The 21,011-nt window shown below is 41.0% G+C and overlaps 1 protein-coding gene and 1 long non-coding RNA gene across 4 annotated transcripts in view; both read right to left on the reverse strand.

Annotated features, from left to right (window-relative positions):
- Window positions 1-16,291, reverse strand: part of LOC121058701 — a 51,855-nt gene extending 35,564 nt beyond the window's left edge. Inside the window, exons 1-4 of one of the 2 annotated variants that reach the window (XR_005814306.1) lie at window positions 16,186-16,291; window positions 15,725-15,813; window positions 15,319-15,422; window positions 3,346-3,421 (exon numbers count right to left, since the gene is read on the reverse strand). This is a non-coding gene — a long non-coding RNA (uncharacterized LOC121058701). Of the gene's footprint in view, window positions 1-3,345; window positions 3,425-15,318; window positions 15,423-15,724; window positions 15,814-16,185 lie in introns of both variants that reach the window. The other variant, XR_005814305.1, reaches the window with a different exon arrangement.
- A 1,376-nt stretch (window positions 16,292-17,667) lies between these two features.
- Window positions 17,668-21,011, reverse strand: part of LOC121058632 (zonadhesin-like) — a 66,803-nt gene continuing 63,459 nt past the window's right edge. Inside the window, exons 44-46 of one of the 2 annotated variants that reach the window (XM_040534460.1) lie at window positions 20,778-20,915; window positions 19,274-19,433; window positions 17,668-17,903 (exon numbers count right to left, since the gene is read on the reverse strand). In XM_040534460.1, coding sequence (XP_040390394.1) covers window positions 17,887-17,903; window positions 19,274-19,433; window positions 20,778-20,915 — 315 coding nt within the window. In that variant the 3' untranslated portion in view covers window positions 17,668-17,886. The other variant, XM_040534459.1, reaches the window with a different exon arrangement.

Raw genomic sequence — 21,011 nt, forward strand, 5'->3', positions numbered from 1 at the left:
ACAGCCTGGAAAGCTCATTTAGGATAAAATTTTTGTTGAAGCTGCAAGAAGACCTTGAGAAAAAGTCAAATAGATCAACAGATAGACAAGCATCACTGCAGCTCCTTCAAAACAGAAACAATGTGATGTGGGAGACTGAGGCATATGGGATACAGGGAAGATTCTGTTAATCAGAATCTCACAACACAGCAAAAGAGACTGACAAAACCACAGAGCTGCAGGAGAGGAATTTTTCAATTTCAAGGCCAAATGACAGCAGAAGCACTGCAACACCGGATGCTAATCCATGTTCTTCATTGTTTTTCTACAGACATTCTTCCCTTGCATTATCACAAACCATTCAGTCTTGGTCTGATAAATATATCCGTCCAGTGTCAGAGGGAAGTTTGATACATGGATGCCACTGGCTTGAAGAAAAGCCAAAGAAACCAGGAGGAAACAAGTAATGCAAGCTGGAAAAAAACTCAACAGCAATGGAACAAAAAATAATAAAGAGAGGTTTGAAAGGAAAACTTAGAAGATGATGCAATATATCCATTTTTAGTATTAGCATATGCTTTTGGCAGAAGAGTAGAAGAATTCTGTCATGGTAATACCTGTAGAACTAGCAAACGTGTGTCTCCATGCTTCCCTCGGTGCTAAAGTGAGTGGGGACGAATTGTGGCATCTCATTTCCCACATGAATAACCATTTTAGGGGGAAAAAAAGCCATCTAGAACATCAGAAACAGCAAAAAAAAAGCAGCTTATGGTCTACAGCAAAACCCTCAAAACCCAGCAAACGATTCTGAAACAGCCTGCTCTCCTACCTATAGGATCATTTCTACTTCTAACAAGAGGCACCAGCAAATGTTTCTTTGCATTTCCAACATTGCTTTAGTTCAAAGTCCTCTTCCAAAGGCTAAGGGCAGTATACAACCTAACACGTCTTCCATACTTCGTCTGCCTGTGACTCCAGCACACCAACATTTTCTTTGAGAGGACAAGATGTACTTAGCAATCTGTTTTACTATATTGATGCCTAAACAGACAGTGCAAATAGCCAAGCAACCAAAAAGACAAGTTATGAAATCAGAAGATGAATAGCCAAAAAGGGATCCAAGAAAGGCAAAGCCCATGAACACCTGAAGAATGATTCACTTTTTCTAAATCAAAGAGACTTTCCAGTATTACATAAGACCACCAAAACACTAAGGCAAAATGGACAAACATGCCATAGGTGTGGAAAGAATGAATCCTACATTCGCTTACTGGCATGCATAATGCTTGTTAGAACGAGTAAGTCTGGGAATTACCGCGTTGGACAACACAGGCCGTTGCATAACAGCATGTGCAGTAAACAGCAGGTAGGACCTCTCCGTCCAGTACAACCATCCTCCACTGACAGTAAGGTGTGAGGCTGTAGTGTCTGTTGCAAGTGAACATGGAACTATCCTCAAACAAAGGCCTCATTTAACCCAGAGGATGTTACTGTACCCACCAAAGTTGACTATTAACAAGAAGTGCAAAAAAGGTGGTACAATGCAGCTGCATTGACGTTAATCAAACAGGTACAGAGGAATCCTCCCTTCAATCTCATAATGGGTTTCTAAAAGGCAATAGCTATGCCACCCATCAATTCTTATACTTACTGCTGCATTATTTATTGTTTTACTTATTTTGCATCCAAATCATGAGCAGGTTAAAGATGTTCGCTATAGCATGGCATCTTCAGGTTCTAACTGCTCCCATATCAAAAATGTTACAGACATTCAAGTTAAATTGCAAATCTGGGCAGAATACTCACACTGCGATCCAGGAACTGAAAAACTGAGCTGAAAGAGTCTTCATATTAGTAACTGGTAAGGAAGATAGTTTACTTTCCTGTTCAGGTCTACATACTGCTTTTTTGTTTAGTCTCGCAGAGCCTTTATCACAAGGATCTTTTAACCTTACATAGGTTTCTTACCACTGCATGCATACTACACCATAATTATCTTCTCGGGATTAGAAAACGTGCAGAAACCATTGCCATGAGCCATGATAAATAATTCTATGCTAACTACTAAAGCAGAAAGAAAATGCAATTTCTCCACTCAGTCCTTACTTATAAATTCCTTTACCAGCTCTGCAGCTTCAACATGAACAGGCATTGTTCTCCCTCAGTCAAGTAAGTAGCAATAACTCAGAGATATGCAAAGCAGAGGAGAAGATTTTGAAATGGAAGTTACACCTTCAAGCAGGCTGTTTCTTTTCTGGCTACACCTATGTTGCAAGCATGCAAAAGTTAAGTTATTACCTCATAAACCGAGAAATCTTTCTTTAACACAAAACTGTGCTTTCTTGCTCCAGCCTAAGCCAGACTAGACAGGTCAGATGTCCCCACTGATTACATAGAAATTCACAGTTTTCCTTTACCTCCCTTGTAACAACAACAACTTTGCACAGTTTTCTCTAGTTTAAACTAGCTCTCACCATCTCCCCCTCCTCCCACCTCCAAAAAACCCTGACACCTTTCCCCTTTTTCATGTTATGTCACTAGACAATTCCTGCCTTCTGGTCAAGAGGCAGCCAGATGAAAACGGAGAGTTGCCCTAAGGTAAAGTGCTACTCCTCAGCACATGAGAGAGAGAATTTAAGGACAACAAAAACTGCTGTGCAACAAAGTGTGTAAGAGCTATTTAGGCAGGAAAATTGCAATAATTTGTCTGTCCTCAGGTCTGTGTCTTGGCCCTGTTAGTATGTTGCTGAAAATTTTTACTCATAAGAATACTTCATACTATAGTAAAATCAGTAGGATTTTGTATTGTACTTCTGAACACAGGGCTTTTGAACAGGTCAGTTATAAGCACTAAATTTTGGGTTAGGCAAATTTTAAAACGATAACAAATAATAATACTTACACCTTCCGCTTTAAGTGAGTAAAAGATGAAGTTCTTATGTGTAGCAGGTCCAAATTTTCCTATATACTCAAATGCAAAACTGATTTTGGCAGTAGTAGCAGAGAGACACGTAATATCTGAGTATAGTATGCAGCCTTTCTAGTGACTACTTTATGTAGAGAACATTCCCTTCCCCGTAAATCCATTCTGCAGACCTCATGCAGGATCACTCATCTTTCAAAATATTACTAACCAGGAATTCTCAATAATACATTTTTAACCACATAACATGATTCAAGAGCTGATGAACTGTTTGAGAGAGAGCTTGTGGTGTTGAGATTTCACTGAAGACTGGAGGGATATAGTGAAGACTCGCATTGCTGCAGTGTAGAGAGTGCCTTCCCTGCCATTAACTCATAGGCAGGGTTCACATTTCTAAACAAAAATACAGAGCCAAATTATACAGTGGAAATTGTTTTTATTACCTTTCCTGGCAGCACCACCTCTAGAGCAAGGAACCTCTTCAGCAGACACCACAATGCTGCTGGTCCATGTCAATCTCTGCTAGAAGAGGAAGGAAAACACAAAAATAATCTTCTTCCTGCAAACATTTGCAGACAACTGCTGTTCTCACTACAGGGTCAACACTTACTGAAAATAGAAATGATCACAATGATGCTGGATACACACACCCCATTCACTGTCTGTTTAACCATGTAATTCAATAGATTATTGCCAGAGCACTACCACACAAAGAACTCAGGATTAGCTTCCCATCAGGGTAACACATTCTCAGGGGCCTTACTGGAGATCTGTGATGCATCAAAGTAAATTACTGTGAACGCATATCTAAACCACAAGAAGCGAGTCCACACCACACTCATTGAGTATGATTATGATGCCACTCTTGTGCCTTGACATAAGTCTCAGAAATGTCTTTAGCACTACACAACCCGGGGCCTCTTGATTTACAGCAACACCGATGTCTTGTTCCAATCCCATGCTCTGCCAAAAACACTCAAGATGACGTTAAGCTGGCTGCATTAATTTCTTCTGATACCAGAGGTTTTCAGAGGAAAAACGCCATCTCCAAAGTCATGCCTTATTACACTTGCTTTAACCAGATCACTTCACCAACTCTTTCCAAAACATTATTTTGCAGTGAATGACTAACGAGCCCAGACCCACCAGTGTGAAAGATCCCCTGGGAGCAGATATTTTCTGGCAGCCCTACACACTCCATAATCACTCAATCCATCTGACTTCCAGGTAACAGCACCAGAAAACACAATGTTGTTTGCATTCATAATGACAGTCAATTTCTTGCTCAGACAGTAATTGAATTTCCTATGACTTCACATTGTGAAGTTTATTTTTAAGCTGACAGAAGAGTTTTAAGTTGCAGGTGCAATATTTGAGTCCATAAATGAAAAACAAACACAAAAGTGCTAGTTGCAAAGGTATTTACCCCCAGCACTGGCTACCTTACAGATTTGCTGGATGAACCATAACCACTACAGCAATGTGAGCTACCATTCAGCAACATGAGCTACCATTTGTTCCCTGTAAGATGCTATCTTAAAGGCTCATTTGGCATCATTTACATGCTCACATTACTAACCATGCTATTTAGGAAACAAAGCTCAACTGGAATCAACTTTAGCTGGCTCGATGCTGCAAAATTATTGCAAATTTCAAGCAGAATGCCCACCAGATCTTTCATAGCAGCACGGTATGTTGTATTTAAGGATGAACATGAATTTTCTAGCAGACCTGTATAGCAAAGCAGCAAGAAACCCAGTTATTCACTTCAGAACTGTGTCTTTTCTCTAACAACCTACTCTGAAATACCACTGTTTTTTAACTAATGCTCCTTTCATTGGAAAATGAATTGCAACAGAACTGATGCTTTCTGAACAGACTAAAAGACTACTTTCCTTTGATCTTACAGATTTTTGGAACTGGATGCATACTTTCAATGAAGTGTTTAATAGAAAAAATATAAGCAAAAATCCAAAACAAGTGACAGAATGCATTGCTCTTTTTCTTGAAAAACAATAATAAGACCTTCAGCAGCTGATTATATATCACAAACAAAACAGTAATTCCTAACTACTCAATACATGCCAATAGGCCGAGTGAAAGCACTGGAGCTAGGGTTAACCAGACCACAGCCTTTTATAAGGAAGTTCTGGGGCTCTGCCGTTGGTTATATATCAACTGTATCTCTTTCTCCACTGTCTGAAGATGTTGGCATGATATTCTGCATAGACAGCTATTTCCCTCTTTTTCTAAAGCATTACCTGCTGACGTTAAATATCTGATCTGTTGCAGGAAAATCTCATTTCCAGCACTCAGACTCTGTACTTTTGCGATAAAAGATTATCCTAATGCCTTTAAACAGTCTCAACTTGAGGGCCACAGTTCCTGTTTCAGACAAGGATTATTTTCCAAAACCTTAACAAATTTTAATAAAAAAGCAATTGCCAGGTGATCCCCAAGTAAAGCAAATCCACTGATACCAAACTCTGCTGATGATATTAATGATGTGGATCTGTAAATCTCTGAATGTTTATTTCCTAGAAAAAGAAATGGTCTAAACTTGCAACAGTTCTGCTACAGAGAGGGGTTTCTACATATCAGAAATATGAGTCAGAGTCCCATGGAGACAGGCACTTTGACTTCAAACAACTGCAGGTCATGCCTTTGCCAAGGAGGCAAATCCAAAGACCAGACTTCCTAACTCTGTGTTACTGCTTCCCTTGAAAGTTCAGCCCTTACCTCTGCTAGCTTAACAATTACATGGTCATAAGGGTCAAAGTCCCCAGGACTTCAGAGAGCCACTTTGGAAAAAAAACAGTAGTAATTGCTGCCTTATTTAGGCAGTCAATTTGGTCCAAAGCAATCATTGTTAGTTCCAAAAATGCAGCATTCATTAGATAGGAACAAATAAAAAGGGTAAAGTACAGTGTTTGTTAGCATCCTATGTAGCCAGGGGGCATGTAGACGGCACTCAGCTGAGAACCAACTGAAAGAAAAGTCTCATTTTTAGCAAGCAAGGCCGAAAGCATGACCTAGTACAGCAAAGCGTACATCAGGTGAAGTAACTGAAGCCCATCCTGCCTGTTTTAAGGTCTTTATAGTGTACGAGTGGCATGTGTTGTTTAGAAAGGAAAGCCCCACAGTTCTGGCCTGGTCTGTCATGACTTCCACAAATGCTGATTACCTGTAGTCCCGCATTCATTTTAAAGGGGACTGAGAGAACTAACCCCTTCTAAAGGCAGGGAAATCTACTAAAATGGATATAAACCCATCTGTAAGGTCTTATTTTAGCTAATGCTCAGTATTATGATCCTATGGGTCTTTTCCAGCCACCCTTTCTGTGAAGAAATTCTTCCTAATATCAAATCTAAACCTACCCTGGAGCAACTTGAGGCCATTGCCTCACGTTCTATCACTTGTCACCACAGAAAGGAGACTGGCACCCTCCTTGCTGCAAACTCCTTTCAGGTATTTGCAGAGACCGTATCTGCAAAAAATTGGCAGAGTTCTCCCCTCAGCCTCCTTTTGAAGGGTTAAGAACAGTAAGGGCCCTCACCTCCAAGTATTTCTGAGGGGGAGCCACCAGAAGAGCCTGGCCAAGCCGCAGCTCTTCCAGGGAAACCATCCTGACCTCGGGAGCGCCACAGGCGGCTGGCTGGTGGCCACACACCCTCTCCAGGCCCAGCAGAGGTGTGGAAGGGCAGACAGTTTGTGTTGGTCATTAGTAAAGGCAACTCACATTTTATTTTTCCCTGCATTCATGGATTACAAGCTCACAGGAGCCACAGATGCAGCCGGTCTGTCACCAAGACCATGCTGAGGTGAAGTGCAGCCTCAGCTCACCACAGACAGGCTCTGCCACCGGTCACCCCCCACCTCTCCAAGTGCTGCCTGAGCATTTACAGCACTCGCAGCCAAAAAAGCAAAACCTCAGCAGCATGATCAATACTCCTCGCCTACACAGAGGTACAGTGTGAGGCAGTGTGTCCACAGACACTGCAGGGCTCCACACTGCTGTGCTCACTGCCCCTCAGGGCTGTTCTGCTTGCCACGGGGGCACCCACATGCTCCTGCACACCTTGCAGAAGCTTTCTCAATGACATGTTTTCCTAAATAAATACACTTTGGAACAGATGTTTGTCAGTATTTATACTCCAGGTTATTAACTGAAGGAAGAAAGGCGTTTTTATATCTGGCAAGAACAAAGTACTTCCTGGAAGGAAGCAGCTGTACACTGAAGCCCATTCCCTATCAGCAGTAAAAACACAGCAAGATTTGGAAATGCTGCTAAGATGAGCAATAAGCAAACGCAGCCTCCAGTTCTGCAGGGGCTGTCTTAGGTGCCCTGCAGGCAGACATCCCTACTGAAGCTGTCTGTAAGCACAAAGCCAGTGTATGTGCATCAGCAAGACACACAGACTTAAAGTAGAAGCTTTTCTGTGTTACCAGGAGCTTTTAAGATGAACACTGTAAGACACTGTAAGTCTTCCTGAGGACAAAAGACAGGCACTTGGGTGTAGAACAGGTAGAACAGATGAAAAACAGCAAAATCGGTGGCAGATTTCTCTGTTGAATGAAGTGGGTTTTGGCTACTGTAAAATCTCTCCCTTGGAAGCCAACAAAGCCATGCTATTCAAGGTCTGTTCCAACTTCACTGGTCCTTTATTAAGCAGAAAGAAAAACAGTAATTTTATAATAAATATGATGCAAATAGCATAGTCTTGAAGCTTCTAATAGAACACAACTATTACTAGAACTCTGTTCCTCCAAATTTCACCCCAAGAAAGTCTGCACTGTCTCTTTTTGTACATTGTAGTGTAACCCCACTAGAGATTCATAAAATTCAGCCCAATCTCATTCCAATCTCAATGTGAAAAGTAAACGGTACTTTATCAGTCACCTTCTGTCAGCAGGCAAGAAATGCCCTAACCTGAAACTATCATGACAATAAAAATATTGCAAATGACTGCATTATTTATTTTTCCAACATACGAATTCTTCCGTCATATGGCACTTTTGTTTTGTCCCATCGTTCCAGCCCTACATAGTCTCCATACTTCTCCAGCCACTACTCTTGTAAAACTGGAAAACAGACAACATTTGGGGCTGTGCAACTGAGAAACTACAAGAAAAACCACATTGTTCTGTACAGGACTAGCCTCTTAAGCACAAATTCCTATACTGTCAGTTTGCCAGGTCTGAAGCCCTCTAAGACTGCTTCACTGACCTAGACTGGGCTTCTTCCAGTTGATGCCTACACATGTTGCTTCCTATACTGCTGCAATAATCTCTGCTGCCGGCCCTGTTCAGATCAGTAGCTCAGTTTGTTTTATATACTCAGAAACTTGCGACTTTCTTCTGCAGGTAGCATTAATGCTTACAGGGCCACATCCCTCTGGAATATCTGTTCCCCCTCACATGACACATCAATGTATGCCATTTTTATTAATTCAAGGAGACAATTACTCCAAAACTATCAAGATCTGTCACAGATCTGCAGTTTGGTGGCAAGAAAATACACAGCACAATTTTGAAAATCTTGAATGAGTACATCTGCATTGAGCTAAGGGTTTACAGGACCAGGCTACTAGGAGATTCAATAGGAAGAAAATACGCAATATCTCATCTTTGTGAAAAGACATCAACACCTAGAATAGACCCTGTCTGACAGGAAAATACACTTCCAAACAAGAACTAATTATCTAGATGAGCAACTTCTCTCTTTTCCTCAAGAATCTCTCACTTGCTCTTCTCTTTTGCCTATATATATTTGTTAAGTCTGCATTATGTGAGACTGGCTGGTCTCGATAATACACTGGTAAACAGCACACCTGAGACTGCCTGTTACTGTCCCTTCTGGCCTTTCTGAAGCAAAGGGGACAGGAACAGAATGAAGATAGTTCAAAGAAATATATTTTAAAAGGCTTTCACTACCAGGCATCCCTGAGCTGTAAAAGCTGGTGTTTTAACTATGGAGAAAAATACCTCACTCTGGACCAAATGAGAAAAAAATAAATAAATAAAAAATGCTGGTACCAGCCCGAACCTGAGTAAGGAGAATGCGCTGGTACCAGCAGGGAAGGAGAGACTGTCTGCATGCACAGGTAAATAGTGCTCTCTCTTCTCTGCTGGTACCAGCAGTTTCTCACCCTTGTGTACCACAGCCGCCCCAGGCTCTGACATCTCTCTGGTCCCTCCATGTCACGCAGGCTGAGTCAGAAGAGGTGAGGTTTGAGCAGCAAAGAATTGTTCACAGCTACAGCTGACAGACACAAAGACCGTGTGTACTGAGCAGGGAAGTAAATGAAGTAAAATGGCTCAAGTAAGTCTGTGACACTTAACTGTTCACCTCCTACAGTCTTAGGGAGAGAATATGGAGAATCAGTAAATTTATCACAAACTGGTGCTAATGATTCATAGATTTTAAAGGCCAGAAAGGATTACTCAGTAAGATTATTCCAAAAAGAAGCTGAAAAACAGAAGTGGATTAGAAAAATACAGAACAACGGAGAGAAATATGTAGACATGGAAAGTGAAGGGAATTAAGGAGAGATGGATGCAAACGAAAGAACTGACAGGAAGGAAGGATAGAACTGAGTTATTCTTAAATAACTTCTCAGAAGGGTTCACTGCTGATAAAAATCCCACGAATGGTACATTTATCATGCAAATAAACTTACTTATGGTAGACTTCCTGGCATATCTTGCCTCATCTTTAGGCCTGTTTTCCAGACATTAAGTCAACATCTCAACGATCTCCCTGGCAGTCTGAATGGTCTGCAAATCAAGAGTGCACACTTAAGCAGGAACAGTCCTGATCTATGAATCCTAAACAGAGCGTAGAAAAGCACTTCGCAGAGTATCAATAAGGCCTGGAAGGAAGGACAGAGGGAAGAATGCAGAAGTGTGCTGAATGGATGGACTTTGTGAAACAGGTCAGCAGTGCATCAGAATTTCTGCGCAAATAAAAAGCAAAATAATATGTTGAGTAAGAGAGTAGGTAAGATTCACACAACAAAGTGTAGGAAATTCCCCCAATGGAGAAAGCCCAACAGCCTGAAGAAGCTACCTGTGTTTCTCCTGAGGGTAAACGTGGTGCCAGAGAGTCGGGAAAGGAGGGTTAAAGTTCAGATACCACTCACAGCAGTGCTTTGCAACTGCTTGTTTTGAGCTTGGTTCTCCTACTTGCCTGCAGGAAGGCTGGGAGGAGGAGGCAGCCATAGAGATGCACTGAAATTATGCGACAGAGGAAGAAAAATACATATGCAGCTATTTTTGAAGATGCCCACAGTGCTAATTCTCTGCAGCATTCTACTATCTTACAGAAAGAAAAAAAAGAGAAAAGGAAACAGAAGAAAAAAGATACAATGAAAAAAGGAATAAAAAAAAAGAAAACAAAAGATAAGAAGAAAAAAAAATATGAAAGAAAAAAGGAAAGGCTGGTTTGTGAGAGGACAATTTAGATCTGTAAGTCCTGCCTTATGAAGACAAGAAATGTAATGGCTAGACCATGCAGACATGAGCAAGGGCAAGAGCCAAAGCAATGGCAAACTAGCCCAAGAGGTACATGACAACAGATCACAAAGATCACAAATAAAACCTTTGAAAATCACACCAGCCCGACTCAATCAAAACCAGAGTCAGGTGGCCAGACCTACATCATGCCTGAGCAGAGAGCTCCTGCACTATAGCTTGCGAGGGAACAGGCAATCAACTCTTGACAAGTTTCTTGTTAACACACACCCACTTCAACAAAGCAAAGGCACAGACTGGGTGGCAAATTCATATGAAGGGACACACTCGAGTTAGGCCAGCACCTTGATGTCATATTTTCATTTAGATCCCCCTCTGAAATAAGGTGAGATCAGTAGAACACATTCCATTGGAGAATTTCAGTATTCTGCAATAGGCTTTGTACCCATTTTGCACAAAACAACTTGTACACAGCAAAAGCTTTTGGCAAGTCCCTTGGCCACAAAGAGTGCTAGCAGAAGAGTCAGGTTATTATTTTAAATGGGAATACTGAGACAACCCAAAACAGACAGTGCCAGGTTAGATTATTCCAGACTCGTGGTGCTAGTTCCTAAATTGGAACAATTTAGTAACTTTCCTTGAATATTATTCAAAGCCTTGGAGCTTCAAAAAAGTCTTCATCTTTACTGTTCCTAGTAAACCAAATCTACTACTCATGAAGACCTCCTTTTTCCCCTATGCAGATTTAAAAAAAAAAAAAAAGTCACCCCAAAAGCATGGCTTAATGATAAAGTACCTGTCAAATGTAATTTCCCATGGGAGTGTAACAGACAATAAATGAAGACTACATAGGGATTTTATACCAGAAAAATAAATCTGTTTCTTCCTGGTACATACATAAGGTACCTGTCAAAAGGGCTCAAACCCAGCCTTGGTATTAGTTCTGAAAGTTACCCTATTGTCACACAAAAAACTGTTCAGTAGATGTGCTGGTATGGAGGTTTCTAACTTACAGTACGACTCTGTGCAAGGCCTTTCATCTGAGGAAGTCCAAGCGTTTTCTACAATCAGAGTCCTGAATTCCTCCAAGACTGGAAAAGCAACCTGATGTAATGCTGTCACTAAACACCAGATGCAGAGAAATGAGAGCACAGACCTATGTATGCTTTTAATCTGAACAACCTCTGGTCCAATTTTCCACTGAGGTTCGTAGGCTCCCAAAGCATAAACATTAACAGATTTACCCCAAATCATTCATAGTTACCAGCAGACCTGGAGAAAGAAGCTATTTGTGGCACCTTCCCCATTTACATATGCAAGTCAGAAACTCAATGCTCTTTTACTGCATTTGCATTTCAGGCATCCACCTCAGTCTGAGGAACTATAGGGCTTTCCCCATCCTAACTCTCTCCATTACTTTGCCATGTTGGAAGCAGCACAGCCCTAGCTAGAACCAGTCTCTTCTCCTTTTTGCGGACGAACAGAATTTTGTTTTTAATTCCCAGGGGGTCCAAGTCAGCTGTGCTAGATTGGACTTGAATTACTCTCTACTTTTGTCTGGAATAGCCAGGCATGAGCTACTTTGGAGGAAAGTTCATTATATCCTGAACAGACAGAATGTTCCTAGCACAAATCTCCTCCCAGTTCCCAACTGGCCAGCTGTAACTGAACCTTCTTTATAGGGTACACACCAGGGCAGGTCAAATGGGGTGCAGGAGAGCTGCCCCCACCACACCATTAGCACCACCCAATGAAGTATGAATAGTAACTCGAAGGGTAAGTAGCCGCTTGGCTGCACAGCCCGCTGTTCAGATTGCAGCTGGATCCAGCTTGCTTGCTGCTGAGATTAGCCTCTTCCACAAGGTGAGTTTCTCCTTGAGTCCAGTAGCTACACAGCCAATTCTCAAATCCCCTCCCAGACCAGAAGGTGAATGTAGCAGGAAGAAAAAATCACGCAAGAATAAAACTCACCAGGAGTAATTCTGCTGCATGAATACTTCCTTTCTGAGCTTGGCTATGAATTTTGAAAGCGCAGTTTGCTAACAGAGGGTGGAGAAGCCAAGGTAAGCAAAGGATTTATAACACCACAAAAGTTTTCCTCATTCTTAGTTACTGCTGACCTACAAAACACAGGTAAATACGCTACGGGAAAACTGTTTAGGGTAGTAAATCATTGATGGGAGACATTTGCTGATGGACTTACCACGGATCAAATAACTTTAACATCTTAAATTCAAAACAATTCTCCAGGAGAGAGTTGAAGGACTGGTTACCTAGTGTAGCATACTTTTTCTACTTGAAGAGAAAAAAATAACTGGCTTCTCTGACAAGACAGAGAAAAAAAACAAACAAACAAACAACAACAAAAAAACAGGTCCTGGCCTCATTTATAGCAAAACATTTCAAAATTTCATGCAAGTGGAGTAAATTAAACTTAACAGGAGCATATATTAAGAGAGGACCCTGTCTTTTTATTGCTCGAATTTCTAGCTTCTTCAGAAGTGTCATGATGTAAATCCAAACCATGAATATCCACTTTTTCCTCTGATCTCTCCCCTGGTATCATTTGCAGGCATATACATTATCCGACACTATTCCAGAAAGCTGTTAGCCGGCGTCTGCACTTAGGACTGCGGTAATTCGCCCTTCTTGCCAACTAATGTTGCAGTAAAGCTCAGCCTGTGGATCCAAAAGAGCTGGGTGCTTCAGACAAGCTGCTCTTGAAAATGCTATTTCTTACACCTGCCATAAAGGGACTGACCTCAATATGCAGCGTTACAAGAGGCCTTTGATTCGTACAGCATGTTGACTTCTCTTTTTCACCACAACCCAGGTATCAGCTCATACCTCCCCTGGCACTGTTAACAAAGGGCAACCTGTCAGACCTACGCACAATGGCCTTCTAGCGAAGTTTAGCTGGGTACCTGGAAACCACCAGCTTTTTAAATGCCACATTCTTCACTTTATCTATGTTTGGTTTGGCAAATTTGCTCCAAGAAATAGGCCTACTAGCACCTTTTCTCCCTAGCCTGTGGTATTCTTACAAGAATACCAGAGGTGTACACTTTGTATAGCTTTGGAACTACAAAATACAGTGCTGTTTGCTTTGTTGCTCAGAGGTGTAGGAGTGATGGGCTGCAGCAGATTTCACACAGAGAACAGTGCATCTTTTCTGCTATTCTGGGCTTTGATTTGTCAGAACTTAACCGGCTGACAGATGGGTGAGGGGGAGACTGGGAATTAATGCCTGTTGCTTTTGGTAGATATGAGTGTATTTTCATGGTTTCACTTCTTCAGGGTCTAATACTGCTGGTCAGGAACAGGCAAAAAGGAAAACCCAGTTTCTGCTTCCTCACTTCAAGCTTCTTCCAGTTTTTCTAATGACTGGGCTGGATACCTGGCCTACTTGAAAAAAACATTTTATCCTGCTTTATTAATGAAGTTAGCTAGGTCTACATGCTACTTTTCCAGGGTTATCTGTTTTCTTTCCAAGGAAAAGCTACCCTGGATAACTACTGCCTTGATCTCATTTTTGTTTTGCCAGGTTTCTTTTAAGACTGAATTCTGTATGTTCAAGAAAAAACAGAGAAACATCCCACTGAAGTAATTGCTATCTCCAATGCTACCTTACAAAAATGCTGTGTCCCAACAAATTTTAGATCTCCAAAACCCCAGAGCACACACTAGTTTTGCACTTCCCTAATATCAGTACAATCTGCCTTTGCAGCTCCATTGCTTCATGCCTTTGGCAATCGCCATCAACAATGCAGCAAGTCAGCAACATGATCTGCAGTGATTCTTCCTGTATCATCACAGCATGTCTTAGCATTTCTGCCAATCTAATAGAAAAGAGATGGATTCAAAGTATGCATTAACATATGGCAGAACAAATAACATATAGAACAGTGGCTATACTGAAGGGATTTATATCAGAGGAATATAGTATGTCCAGGACCACATATTTCCCCTTCGGATTTAATGGCAGAGGGCTGTTTTACTTACAAAGGCATTTTAATTGCTGTCTGACTGTGATCTTTCCTTGACCATGTGTTCCTTGTGGAAAATATAGATACTACTTTTTCCATGACGCAAATAATTAAATATATCCAAGACTGTTATATAGTACTCACACAGACGCAGGTGAATTCAGTGTACAAACATCAGCATGTAGGGAACCTTACAGGAAAGTCCCAACAGCCCTTTTCTTATTTAGGGGTCACTGTTAAAAATACATTTTGGAGATCTTTTTGTTTAAATTGAAGAATTTTCAGCAACAAAAGATTTGCACAAAATCAAGTGTTGCAACTTTAAAATTGTTTGCAAACTTATCTTTATTCTGAGATCAATGTATCACTGGGTGTTTTATACAGGGAAGTTATGTTTTGACTGATTAGATTTTACAGCCTTTTTTTAAGAGGAGCCTTGAAGAAGAAAGGTTTATCTATTACTTTTACAAGATTATCTTAAATATTATATGCAGGTTTAGTATGTTTCTCATTGTGCAGGGTATGAAGAAGTACTCAGCACAGCAAATCAGCAGGATTACAGTACACTACGGATGGGACAGGGTCCATCCCATGGAGATATGATCCATATGAGGAGTTATAAAGTTATTTACAAAGTTGGTTAGGTAAAAGTTTAGAGGAGACTACTAAGGACACGTTAATTGAATACTTCAACAACTTCAGAAATAAAACTAAGTTAAAGATGAATCAATTACAAGACTGACCCTGAAAGCAGCCACCTGGGGCTGCAGCTGTCCATCTGCCAATTTCTACGATTCACCCTGTGTCTGCAAGAACCAAGGCTTCATTTGGCAAAGTCATTAAGCACGTTCCTGGCTTCAAACTGATGAACTAGCTCAGTGAGACTTCTTTCTGATAGGAAAGAGGCATTTAGTATTTCAGCCTAAGTATTGAATCTCATTCAGGCCAGAGGCTTACCTTCTGTGGATGGAACTTCCAAAAGCAAGATTGTTTGCTTGCCACATTTTCTAGTTTTCAGTCAGTAGGTGACACTTTCAAATCTTTCCACTTTCCCAATTTAGCTCCAGAGAGAAGAGAAAAAGAAGCTGTTAAGAAAAGATCAAATGCCATTCTGGTACTTCTACGGCACACACCAAGTCATCTATGATTTCAGTACCTCACAATGAAAAGCTATTAACAAGCATTTTCTTTTCTAGTTAGCTGTAGTTTTTTGTTTGTTTTTTACTTCTGAAAAGACTTCTCATTTTGACCATAAATTTAAAGCATTCTTCTTTACCTCAGGCTTTTATTCCTTCCTGAGGAACACAGCTGACACAATACTTTCTCCTCTCAGGTTTGAGAACAACATTACAGAAACACCTACCTTAGGCCACCAACATGGGAACTTTGGAGTGACAATGCTGTGATCTTTCAACAGTGGCATAAACACAGCTTCTTGAGAACCTTCATGTCCTGTTAGGGATAGAAGCATGGCATAAAACCAGAAACTTAAAAAAAAAATAATTTCTTGGAGGTCAAAACCGAGGTTGTAAGGAAACCTCTGTCCTACAGGGAGGCAATCCTAGCTTCCACTGGACCATTTTAAAAAGCAACTTAATTTCAGATGTCCAATTTCTGGTATCTTAGCCTTGTCTTCAGTAAGTGTTCAAGATCATTAGGTTCTATTATCTCTGACTGGAGTTAAGGATGCTCACAGGCTTAGCCAGGGAATCCAAAATGAAAAATTCCCTTTAACTTTCAGCCTTCATTTGTGTGTGTGGTATCTCTTCAGCTGCAAAGGAAAATAATAGCATCTGCAATACAGAGATTAGCAGATTTACATACATGTAACTCTGAGTAGTACACAAAACTCTCTCTCACTTAGGAACTGTGATGTATAATGGTTCTGGACCAAATTCGTCACCTTGCCATTCTCATCTGTCAACTCAATTTCACCTGCAACACACAGAAGTCCTGGTCAGGGTTCAAGGGCAGAAAGTTACTAAGGGCCATGCAATTTAACTCAAGACATGTCTCAGCTATGCAGATATAATCCACGTCTGATAAAAAGCACAGAGTCTGGGTGCCTTTTACTTGAGGACTATGATCCAGGACCACCTCAAAACAAATTATCTGCCTTTCACTCTAACAGTTAGTCAAGTTAAAACAACCTGTGCTTTTAGTCAAGGCAAAAACTAGTTTGTATAGTTCAGCACAAAATTCTTTTGCTGTGGGGTAAGCTGGGTCATAATAACCTGCATCTGCTACAGTCTAGGAGAATTCAATGGATATTCATTATTGTTATGTTTGTAGCTGGCAATTGAATAGGCTTAATTAACCTGCCTGTACTTAAGCACTGAGTGTGAAAACCTGCAGAGACTCTGCCAGCAGATCCGGACCGGTACTGCATTTCATTTGCGTTGACATACTAATGAAATCCTCATTGGACATTTTCTTCGGATGGACATTCTCATTAGTTGTTTTCACTGGACCTTTTCTTCCAACAGCATTTGAAAGCACTGTATAGAGCTCTATCTGGATGAGAAGCAAGGATTAACTACATAATGAGCACAGCCAAGGTGGGCCTCAGTAACTGCGACACACAACACTGGAACGTTGTCTGGCTTTGTTAACCCACTAGGAGGCTTGATAAGCTTCACACTGGAAGACAAAAGCAGCAGAAACCACCCAGTTTCAGCAGGTGTTGCTTCAGAGCCACACACAGCTGTAAGCTGGAGAGGTTCCTGGTCAGGGAACTCACCATACCTCCCTTTTCACACTCACAGCCATGTTTAGTGCTCTCCATGAGAAGCTAAACTTTACCCTGAATGCTGAAAAGGGCCTTTCATTTTCTGTTAAGAGAGGCATAAGTCAAAACAACCGAAGGAAAACCAACAGCCCTGTGATCCTTCTTCGAATTCCAAATTAAGTCACCCTGGACTTGGTCAGTCTTATCAGCAGTCTCAGGGAAACAGCAGCCTTCCAAACGTAAGGGGACTTCAGAGCTACTCCAGACAAGCTTGACTTCCAGAAGGTTTCAGAGAACACTAGAAAAAGAGCTATCAACAGTAAATACTTTAGAAGAAGAACAAAAATAATGGTCGCACCACTCCTCTTTATATTTGTTCTTTCTTTCAGTAACCATCAACAGAACATGAAAAGAAAATGCTGTGTGAAATTCTGGTCATTTCATTGATATTCTTTCATTTTGTGGAAAAAAAATATAATAATAATTTGAAACACAAAATTATTTACTTATAACTGAAGTGTACTTGTTAAGAAAACAACAGTGGAGAAAAAAAATCAGCAAAATTCTATATACATATCTTTGTTTTGATCTAGAATAAAAATAATTATTTTCATTGGAAAACTGTTGCAATGAAAAAATTGTCAGATTTTACTTGCTACTGCCTTCCAACATGCCTTTTACAAGTATCAGCTGGAAGCACAGCACACAGAGATAACTCTATCACCTGTGTACCGTATTTTCCGGTGGATGTTACAGAGACAGCAGTCACTGAAGATACTTATGTCCATGTAGTACTGTTATATCTGCTGATAACCTGAAAAGAAAGCAATTAGGAGAGCAATGACAGCCTTTTCATTACTATATCCCAGAAGAAGGCAATCACGGTGTTTTGTAGTGGTTGCCTGTAGGTACATTTTGCTTCCTAAAATCCTCTCATTTTCTGAAAGTCCCTTCAAAGTGTCAGCAAATAACTAAATTCTCCCAAGGTGCAAAGGAACTACAACAGAGCTTTTGCTTCTGGGAGCAAGCTCAGAAAATGTGGAACCACCAAAGTGAGTAGGTAAGGGCAAAAAACAGGCAGTTCCTCTCGATCGAGGAGAGACACCAGTTTATGGAACTGAAGCTGACAGCTTCTGTCTTGGCTTCCAGGCACTTAAGTCTCACCCTCTTAATACCCTCTACAGTTATGCAAAGGCAGAATGAGTAAGCACAGGTTTGTGTTTAGGAACCAGGAAGGAGTGGGTTCACAAACCTCTTCACACATAAGCAATTCAGTAAACACTGAAATGAAAAAAGAACAGACTTTGCTGTTGAAAACAGTTGGCTGAAGCCTACCAGTGTGGTTTGCCAAGGCATTGTGCTGGCTCACAGACGAGCAAGTTTATGTTATGCTACTTCACCTGGAGCTAAGGAATACTGTGCAGAAAGAGACAGCAGGTGTGCTGAGTCCAATCTTGCTCCTCAGAAACAAAGCCCATTTTGCAGCCAGGCTCTCCTGGCATCATAAAGACAGACTAAAAGAATATAAATGGTAGAAAAGATATATTCTATTTAAAGATCAAGCTCACAGAGCATTGGACACCAGCAGACACACAGATTGCTGCACTCTCTACTACAGGGAAATATTTAAGTGTACTCTTTGCCCAAACATCACACCTCTAAAGGCCTTCAAGGTCTCTGCCAGCAGATCTTACTGATCAATACGATTCTATTGAAAACATGCACAGGCAGCGTAGAAATGCTGGGCAAGGCTTTGAAGTATTGGTCTGAACTGTACCTAAAAGATCCTCACAACTATCCTTGATATCAGAGGTGAAAAGGCAGTACAGAATGCACTGGTAAGAGGGGGTGACCCAAGGCCTCACATCTTTTCTGCTTTACTGACTTAGCAATGAAAACTCTGAAATTAGTAAACAACGTTAAGAACTTCAGCTTTCCTCTCAAGCCCAGAAAATTATTGATGACTGAGGGTAAGTGTGAATGTACTTCAACCAATTAAAGAAAACAGAATATGGATTATCCATGACATATTTGACCGAGTGCATCTCTAACTACGTATGTATCTATCACGATACTTCTGATAAAGCACTCTGTCCACAGATTCAAACATGCTCCCATAATCTGCCTTTAGCTATTGCCTTATGAGCTAAGTTCCTCAAGGAAATGGGCTGGTGCCTAGTTTACTTTGCTGAAGATAAAACAGTTCTGCTTCCATCTCTTCAATTCTCTGAGCAACGCAGTTCTTCCTTATTTCCAGCAGCAGGGCTTCATCCCTCTTTGTGGCCCAAGAATCCAACAGCTCTGAATATTGCTGAGCTCCCCACGCTTGTTTGTTGCTTGCAGTCTATTACAGAAAATCAAAACAAAAGCAGAGTGTAGATTCAGTGGACAGCATCAAGGGATGGCTAAGCCACCACCGAGGCCACCTCACTCAGTGGACAGGTCCGGGACAGGATCTACTGCCAGCACTATATGCTGACGCAGTTACTCAAGAGCATGTAGTGAACTCTGTAGGGCACACTCATTGCACATTCTGACCTTTGCAGAGCCCACTGTATCTGAATTTCAAAATACTGCAAACAACCCACGCCTTATTACATCAAAGCCACACCAATAATAATTTCAAGCTCTAGGCATCGCAGTCTAAAAATTCAGCAACAGCTGGAGGAAAATATTCAGTGCACAAGACATCCAGCTTATTTTAATTCTTTGTTTATTTACTGCTAGAAACAGGTATACATGAAAAGGAAGAGGCTTCTTATTCTCTTGCAGGAAAATTGCTCCCTAAGATCACAGAACTTGGCTATATTGCAATGGTTTCGCCTGAATCTTTTGTGATGAACCAAAAAGCTCTAACAAACGAGTTCATAAGAAACAAAACCCCTGAGTTTTTGCAAGTACCTGCTGGGAGACCAAAAGACACAAGAAAAATAAAAGGACTTGTACCTGAATGGCTGTTCTCCACAGCTTTCTCTTAAAAACTGTAATTTCATTCAATATCATGTTATTCTACACAGTGTTTGAATTCTCAGCACCTCTGCTTTCCACTACATAGCTTAAGGATAGGCTGTGTCACTCTTCGTATGACTCAAGGAATCTGCTTATCACTGTAGCTTACTGTAGGCTTTTGAAAAATAAATGGAGAGACTAATGAACAAGGAATTTACAGGACTTATCCAGTATCACGCATGGAGATGAGAAGAGAACACAGGAGGCCTGAGTCCCAGGTTCTGTCAATGAAGCACAGCATTTAATTCAAGCTGTTGCTTCTCACTCGTTAGCTTGAAACCAGAGCTGTGGACTGAGCTCAGCTTGATACTTACACCGTAAGGACATGGAATACGTGAGGAGTGAGGTATGCTACTTATCTTGCAAAAAAACTTTAAGTAAGGGGACATTGCCTGACAGAACCAATTACATGAAAAGAAAATCTTTAAGTTTAAGTGAAGAAAGAATCTCTTCCATTGTCTAATACTCCGAAATAAAGATACTGGAGCTTACGGAGGTTCAGATTGGAATGCAACTGATTGGCATAAGCACGTGTTTTCTGGTGTGCCTTTTTCACCTGCCTTCACCTCTGCAATGCAATGAAGCTGAATCACAAGGGCATGTGCCTATGTAAAGATGAGCTGCTGTGGCCACTGCTCTATGGCTGGTTAAAGACTAAACAGCAAAAGATGATTCATACCATAAATGACTCTTCCTGCATTCTCAGCTCCTCCTCCAACGATTCCCAGTCTTCCTGCATGCTCAAGGCCCGTACTGTCAGTTCAAAAAACTCCTCATTTAGCTCATCCAGCCTCTCCTCCAGTTTCACAACCTTCAGCTAGAGAACACAAAATACCTTCATGGAAAACAACAAACACACATTCTACGATGGCAGCATCTTCTAGCAGGGGTCAGTCACTCTTGGGGACAGGCA

Source organism: Cygnus olor, chromosome 22 (genome assembly GCF_009769625.2).
Source record: "Cygnus olor isolate bCygOlo1 chromosome 22, bCygOlo1.pri.v2, whole genome shotgun sequence".
NCBI classification, from domain to species: Eukaryota; Metazoa; Chordata; class Aves; order Anseriformes; family Anatidae; genus Cygnus; species Cygnus olor.